The sequence below is a fragment of the Centruroides vittatus genome, unplaced genomic scaffold (genome assembly GCF_030686945.1).
Source record: "Centruroides vittatus isolate TY-2023 unplaced genomic scaffold, ASM3068694v2 contig_1012, whole genome shotgun sequence".
NCBI classification, from domain to species: domain Eukaryota; kingdom Metazoa; phylum Arthropoda; class Arachnida; order Scorpiones; family Buthidae; genus Centruroides; species Centruroides vittatus.
In genome coordinates, this window is record NW_027120659.1 from 967,297 (window position 1) to 976,116 (window position 8,820).

An 8,820-nucleotide genomic window follows, 5' to 3' on the forward strand; every position below is an offset into this window, starting at 1 on the left:
TTTTTAAAATATCATAACAGATGGCACACGAAATGTAAAGTCCTATTTTATGTTTTTTACTTTATATATACTGTAATTAGTTCAAAAAAATGGTTAATGTTACCTATGGTAGCAAACATGACGGCTCGTCTCTGAAACAGTGGGGACACACATTCTAACCTAACCTAACCTATTCAAATAAATTACCATAATTATTGCCAACCAAATTATTAGAATAGGTTAGGTTAGGTGAGAACGTGCGTCCCCACTTTTTCAGAGATGAGCCGTCATGTTTGCTACCGTAGGTAACATTAACCAAAAAAATATGTGGGTTTATATCTTTAACAATTGCAGATCTACATTATTAATAAATACTGTATTTCCTTGGTTCTAAAACATTTTTATCCATTTTTATTTGTCTAGAATAGAAATGTCTTTCATTTACAGCTCAAAATAACGATTGCAACAATTTCTCAAGTAAACCAACTGGTATATCAACATTGGCATAGCCAGGGTTTTGTTATGGGGAGGCCTAGTAGAGGCCAGCCTGACACAAAATTGAATTATTTCAAATTATTGTTCATTAAAATGGAATTTCCATAGGAATTGACAATAACTTAACACACATATAATATGAAACTTCCTTTAATCATATGTTCTCGTAACATTAATATCAAACTCTAACAAAAATTAACCAATCAATTATATTTTTTACCATTCTTTAATATAGTGTACCGTCTTTAATCTAGATCTAGACTTTCAGTGGGTACACTATACCCAATTAAATTAGCTTCAGCTTTCTATTTCTTTTTGCAAATTGGCTCAACACTTTTTCGGCTGTAATTTTCTGGGGAGGGGCACCAGGTTAACTGGGGGGAGGGCGGGCCTACCCATGCTCTTTCTTGGCTATGTCCATGTGTATCAATAATAAACTTTCAGGTATACTGCTCAACAGTCACATCAATTCAAATGAGTTTACTGGTAACAGAATTTAATTTTAACTTTTTTTTTTTTTTAACATTTAAAATGCTTTCAAGATGACATTATGATCTTCCATATATACTTACATATGCAGAAGAGCATGGAAATGAAGCTGCCAAAAAGTACCTATTTAGTTACATTTATAATATTTTTTTCAATTTGTCAGTACTTAAAAAACTTAATAAAATTAGTTATTTAAATATTTATTTCCATAGAAAATTCAGTTTCAAAATGTTGTATATTAAAGAAAAATAATATCTCAGAAAAATGCCATAAGACAAAACTATCTGTGTACGACACAGTTTCTAAACTTATATTGACATGGTTCTGAGAGTTGGGTGAGAAATAAAGGAATTGAGCAAAAATTAGAAGCAGCAGAAATGAGAGTTTTTAGAAAAATTAATGGTGTTACTGTAATAGATGTATACAGTGGCAAAATCATATTAAAAATAAAGATACAAGGAAAAACTTAAGATGACAAATATTCAGTCGAGAGTAAGCGAGGCTAATCCGACATGGTTTGGCCATTTGGAAAGAAAGGGAGAAAACCAACTGGCCAAAGAGGTATTTGAAGCTAAAATCAAAGAGAAAAAAATCGAAGGGAGGACCTAGATGAAGGTGGATTGATAGTGTTAAGCAGATGTTAGAGGAAAGTAATTTAACTTTAATCCAGGCTAAAAATTTGTCTGTTGATAGGAGAGTTTGGAAAAAAGTAGTGGATGGTAGTATAAAAGTTTGATTTTTTCACAATGTTGACCTGTACATCCTCTGGATATCAGCAGGAATGGATGATGATGTTATCTTCTCATAACAAGTACAAAAAAATATCATAAATTTCAAAAGTCAAAATACAATTTACAAAGCATGTAAATTTTGATTTTATGTTTACAGCAACTAAATTATTGTATCAAACTGCACTGAAAAATCTCCAATCTTCTCTATAGTATTTTATTTTTACTGTCACAAACCTGGTAAGATACTGATAATGTTATGACAGATTATAGCACGTACATAATATATTTCAGACGTGTCTTAAAAAAAATCAGTGTAAATGCTTGGGAAATATCCTGGATGAACACTTCCAATATGTTTATTTGGCTCAGGAACTATTATACAGTATACACCAGTTGTGGGCCAACTCCAGTCCTGAGTGTATGCAGTCCGGCCTGTAATCAATTTAAAAACATATTAGTAAATGGCCTGCAGAATAATTTATAATCATATATTTAGGTTTATTGAACTTTTTATTATTCACTAGTTTTCTTATACGTTGCTCAATATATAAGTTTTTTGTTTCCTGTCATTTTTTCAATCATTTTTGTCATTTTTTTCAATCAACTGGTTGATTGTGATTGACTTATTGATCGGGCCAATTATAAATTGTAAAAGCCTAGAAAATTGTTGCCCTAGTATGTCACCACATTTTGTTAGGCCTGCCGTTTAAAAAAATCATCTATTGCTGATCTATAATATATATTATTGTTAAATAGGCCCTATGTATATTTATTTTTTCTTTTGAAAATTACTTGAAAAATTAATTTATGAAAAAATTGATGATTTAGCATTATTAAATATATACTACAACTACTAAAAATTAATATAGTTTTAGGCAGTTTCTTTTTAGTTTTTTAATTCATATTTCAGTATCCAAGATCCCACTAAAACAATTTTCTTAATATAATTCCATCACAGTTTGGTATTACAGATTTATTCAAAGTTCATTTGTGAAAAATTTCAAAATTATGCTATTAGAAATAGAATGCAGACTGATATACTATTTGATATTTTGCTGTAAGTAAGTTTATTGTAATAGGGTTTAACTTATTACAATATTATATTTTGCTATATATAAATATATTTATAATAAGTTTAAATAATGTAATTTTAGGTAATAATTAGTAATATTATTTAAATTTTTAAAATTTAGAAATTTAGAAAAGCATATTCATATAAATTTTGCTTATTTTCAGGTTAAACTTAAATTTTTAATCAAATTCAACATATAAAAAGACAGGTAACAAGGATATGTAGGATCATAATGCATGCACAGTATGTAGAATTATAACTTCAGGCATTAATAAAAGATGTTGATAGAACATATTTTATCAATTATCTCTAACAAATGTAATTAGTTCAGTAACAATAAAATATCTGTATTCAAATTTCAATGAAACTGAAAATAATTATTTAGAAATATGCTAATATATCCAGAGTCTCTAATTTAAGTTCAGTTATACTATATGTAATATGAGAATTATTAAATATCAATCATCAAAATTAGGATATAGATTTACTTGTAGTAAAAAAGTAAGTATAACAAACTTTAATACTGTTGTTATTAATTGTAGAAAATACTTGTTAATTTAATTGCTGAAAACTTACTTTGGGTATTTTAAAAATTAAACTTTGTCTTATTTGTAGATAAGCTGTTATATAAAATGCATTGCATGTAGGAATTAGTGAACATACTGCAATAGATAATAGTTTTTATATGGCAGTCTATTTACAGTAACAACAATGATTAAGTATTTAGAAAATAAACAAATTGTAATGAAAAACTTTATAGTTGATGTTGATAGGCTCATTTATATACAAGAAAATAGAAGTAGGAATTTAATATCTGAATAGGAATGGATTTTTAAAGATAATGTATATGCAGGAATACAAAGGAAAGTTTTTAGTTAGAATATCAAATAGAAAGATGTTTTGTTCATTAGTTGAAGTCTGTAAAAAAAAAAAAAAACAATTATTATTACAGCTAGAAAATTTTGGAGCTTAGAAAAAGTATATTTTACTATACAATATATCATTTGTATTATTGTTTTCTATATTATTATTATATCATTTTCTACATAACATATTTTGTGTCTCCTTTCAATACATATGAACTATTGAATGTCATTGGATAAGAATAATGTTAAAAGTCATAATTCAAAAATGATTGCTCAGTATTTAGTGAACATACTGACATGTACTTTCAGTATTTGAGAAATATTTTAAGAACAAACAAGGAAATGTTAATGATTTTGATGTTAGATTTAAGATATTTTTGGAACATATCAAGCAAATGTATCCAAGAATGAAAGATACAAGAAAACTTTTTCCAATATCAAATGAAAGATGCATCAAGATTAGAAAATTACATTTGTTTAATACAGATTGTGAAGATAATGTAAAATTGGAAATTAATGCAGTAGTAAATAAGAAACTAGAAATAATTAATGAAAGTAGTAGTCAGAAAATAATACATTTAATAGTAATGAAATATTGTAGGAATTATTTTAGTAGAGCTACTGTTGGACAGTGTATTAAAGCTAGTAAGAGTAGTATCAACAAATTTTCAAGAATATAGCATACAGATTAGATCAATAATTACATCACTGAAAAATGGACAGAATCATGTTTTTGATGTATTCAAACTTTAAATATTGTAGATTATTCTATTCATAAAATATTTCATTTTTTGTTCTTAGATGAAGTCTCTGTTGAGATTTTAGATGATGGTGATTTTTTTAATCAGTTGGTACCAGTCATTCTGTTCAGAGATAGTTTACACATTGAGTTAGGTAGACTTTATTATATTCTGAAGTACTCCAACCAATTCCGAATTATTGGGCTAGGAAACTGCTGTAGCAATATTAATAATTTAAGATAATTTGGAACTAGAGTTAGGCATTAGGTGCCATCTTTTGCATCTCTTATTTAAATTATTTAATTAAAATTCTAATTATTAAATTTACCTAGAGATGGTGCCTAACGCCTAACTCTAGTTCCAAATTATCTTAAATTATTAATATTGCTATAGCCGTTTTCTAGCCCAATAATTCGGCATTGGTTGGAGTCTTTATGTTTAATGGGTTAGTTGTTGTTTATTTATTCTGAAGTACAAAAATGTATGGAGATTAATAGAACAAAATCAAATGCTGAGGGTTTTGGATCATATGATATATGGAATAACAGCAGAATACACATGGAGGCAAACAATTTTATTATTAAAAACATGTATATATTTGCAATAGAATAAAAGCCAATTCCAGGAATAAGTCATTACCATGTCTTGTGCCAATGTTAATAAAGACATGTTCAAAAATGGATTTGTTAGTTATATCTATTGTAATTAAAATAGAAATGTGTTGGCATCATGCTTTGTAAGAACTGCCCCTGGTGATGATTAAAGGCATATTTATATATGAGATAATTCTTTTTATTTTCAAGATGTTAGGAATTTGTGTCTGTTGCTAGTCAAACAATCACAGTTTTTGTAAATGCTTTCCTTCATTTGAAAGAAAAAGTAGGAGAAATTGCTGCAAGCTGTGAAAAAATGGCTATTGGTTTTTGGCAACAGCATATGAAATAGGATTGTTATAGTAATAACAATCCTACTTCATATGCTGTTGCCTTTATTCAAGAATTCTTGTTAAGAAAACTTTTCTGTGGTACCATATCCTCCATTTGCACCAACTCTTACTCCCTGTGATTTTTTTTTATTCTCAAAGTTCAAAATGAAACTTAAAAGACAAAAAATTTGAAGACATTAAATCATCTGCACTAATATGAGAATAAGAGAACTTTAGTTGAAGACAGACTTATTGCATTGTTTTTGAAAGAACATTAGGCCAAATGCATATCACCTAGAAAAGATTACTTTGAGTGGAACATTATAATATGTATGGTACAAGATTCTTTGAAATAAAAATCTTAATGTTAGAACTTTTGATCAGCCCTCATATAAAGTTTCCTTTTATTCAAGAAAAACTAATTGAAAATAACTCAGAATTTTTCAGCTTTTTATTAAAACTTAATTGTTATAATCAAGTGTTAGATCATTATATGATAAGCCCATTCTTATTGAGATTTGCATATGTTTTACTGTAATAAAATACAATAGAAACATCTATATTCAGTGAATATATAGTAATTAATTTATCTATAGAAACAATAAAACTTGTCCTAAATTGTAACGAATCTCAATAGTTATAACCTGAAGAAGACTGAGTTACACGGTCAAAAATGTTTGTTTTCAATTAACTATCACTGGTTTTTCAAAGGTGGTTGTGAGTGAATTATACACTTCACCAGTATTTATACAAGTGGATGATTAATCTTGTCCTTTATTTCATCAATAGATTATATAAATTGAAAGTTTAAAAGAATCTTGAGTTAGTTAGCAATCTTGACATTTAGTGACAAAACATTTACTGAAAATTTACATTTTTGCAAAATGCATCCATAAAGATGCATTTTGCAAAAATGATATAATAGGAAATTTTCATCATATTATGCCATACAGTGCTAGATTTCTTGACAAAATTTGCAATTTGTTTTTAAATAATGGTAATTACTAGTGTAATTAGCAATGCACCTGTTTAGTAAACAGATGTGCGTACTTAGAAGACACATTGCATGGAATAAATTTTTAAAATTCATCAGGAAGAATTTAACTAATTATACATTAATATATGATTATTCATTACATAAACACAAAAATTTAATCTTTAAACATTCTTATATAGTATTTTGAAAAGTATTTTTGTTCAAAATATTTCAATAAATCCAGTAAAACTTTAATATAGAGTATGATTGATTGAATCTTGTTGCTTCATGATATTTCCAGATCTAAATTAATTAAATTCTAATTAAACTTGATAAAACGTGGCAAACACTATTTACTTTTATCTCAAAATTACACTAGTAATTCAAAAAGTATTGTGGAATTATAACAAAAAATCTGATATCATTTCCTTTATGCTAAGATGCTAAAAATACTTTGAGCTATTGTATGTTTAATACATAATTATTTAAATGTAAAAAGTTAATTTAAGACCATTAAAATACTGTTACTAAATCAAATGCTTGTTTAAAAATACAGATGTTAAATGAACTAATATCTGCAGACATTTCTCTCAATAGTATGGTAGTAGACAAAATTATACTTCAGCTGCAGTTGCTTATATCAGTGTTCCGCAACTGGTGTGCCATCACAAGGTGAAAAGTGTGACGTAAACTTTTACATATTCTATTAATTTCAAGTTCTATTTATATATTTTTTATCACAGTTGCTGTGTTTCTTATGCTTGTATTTCATTCTCTGCCATAGCACTGATGAAATAAGATGATGTTAAAGCAATAAACACATATCTCATCCCACGGTCCCAGTAGTCACTTATTCTTTTGAAGTTATACATTGGACTCACACAGATCTTGAGCAACTCCAAATGAAAACAAGAACAACACTTACTAAGCATAAACATCATCCTAAATCCACCATAGAAAGATTAACCCTTCCATGTAAAGATGGTGGATGTGACCTGATCGACATAGTTAATATAGAGTGTGATTGATTGAATCTTGTTGCTTCATGATATTTCCAGACACCTCCACTACAAACAAATACAGACACTGCGAGGATTTTTCTACAAAAAACGAGAAAACTTCACAGTGACATAAAGCAGTAACTCTAGCAGACTCAAATAATACACCGTTAAATTTACATTCACGACATATGGACACAACACAACATATAAATAGCATAGACACCATTAAGCAATCATGGGTGTGAAAGGCACTCCGTGGCAGACATCCTCATGACCTGGCAAGGATTTTGTTGACAAAACTGACAAATAGCTGGTTAGCTTGGGGATGCCTCTTTGGGGAGACGGAAGTATTCTTGGTGGCCATACAGGATCAGGTCATAAATACTAAAAACTACAGAAAACACACTCAAAGATACAACAATCACAAATGGCACGTGCAGAAAATCATGCCAGAAACCATACACATCACTTCTGGTTGCAAGCTCTTGGCACAGACAGATAATTTACATAGACATAATCAAGTAGCAAATACATCAAGAGCTTGCAAAGAAACACAAAATATTTAGACAACCATGAACCATACTAAAAATACATTCAACAGACAGTATTGGAAAACAACATGTACGAAATGTACTATGACAGAGCCATAATCACATAAAACAATTTACCACAACAGACCAGACATCACACTCATTGATAAAAACAATAAAATCACATACATTATAGACCTCTCATCTGTTCCAAATACTCACAATGTACAAAACACCATGCACTGAAAAAATTGGCAAGTACACAGAACTCGCCCAGGAAATAAGGCATCTATGGAGGATGGATAGGGTGCTTATTGTGCTGTACAGTACCTGTCATTCTCTCCTTTACAGGTGTCATACCACACATACTACACAAAAGCCTGGGAACATTAAAATTGAATGGAAACACATACATCACACTGCAGAAGGCAACTATATTGAATACATATCATATTGTTAGGAAATTCCTGAATACAGACACACACTGATACGCTTATTTTTGTCTTGTTTTGAAGTTACTCTGGTCCAGCATAGTACACAGCCATTAGTGTCAATTGAGTATAACTCACAAAACCCAACATAATAATAGGTTTATGGCATTATGAAATTCTATCAATAGTATCATATCATATACGTTTTTGAGGGGAATAACATTTTGGTGTGCCGCAAGTAGAAAAAGGTTGTGGAACACTGGCTTAGATAATGCTCCGCTGTAATGAAAAATTTCTCTGACTAATATCATTTTAAGTATAAGTAAGATGATTAAAATTATATATAAAGCTTGAAATATTTCTAATATTATATTCTCAGGTAATGCAAAATACAGTATTATCATTTTGAATGTTTTCATCTATTACAGTAAGCTATAAGTTTTACATTAAAACTTTTTTCTGTAATTAATAGTTCTCAAAACAGCAATTTATTTCTCATTACTTTGTTAAATGAAGAGAGACATTCTAATGCTTCTTCTGAGCACATGAAACTTATTTGTGCCTACTGTTGCTAGTTCGAACATG

At 28.8% G+C, this 8,820-nt stretch overlaps 1 protein-coding gene across 1 annotated transcript in view; it reads left to right on the top strand.

Moving 5' to 3' along the window:
* Positions 1-8,001, top strand: part of LOC136986253 (uncharacterized) — a 171,553-nt gene extending 163,552 nt beyond the window's left edge. The window contains exon 2 of the mRNA XM_067283781.1: positions 7,744-8,001. Within this exon, the coding sequence (XP_067139882.1) occupies positions 7,744-7,840 (97 nt within the window). The 3' untranslated portion in view covers positions 7,841-8,001. The remainder of the gene's footprint in view (positions 1-7,743) is intronic.
* Positions 8,002-8,820: the final 819 nt, after the last annotated feature.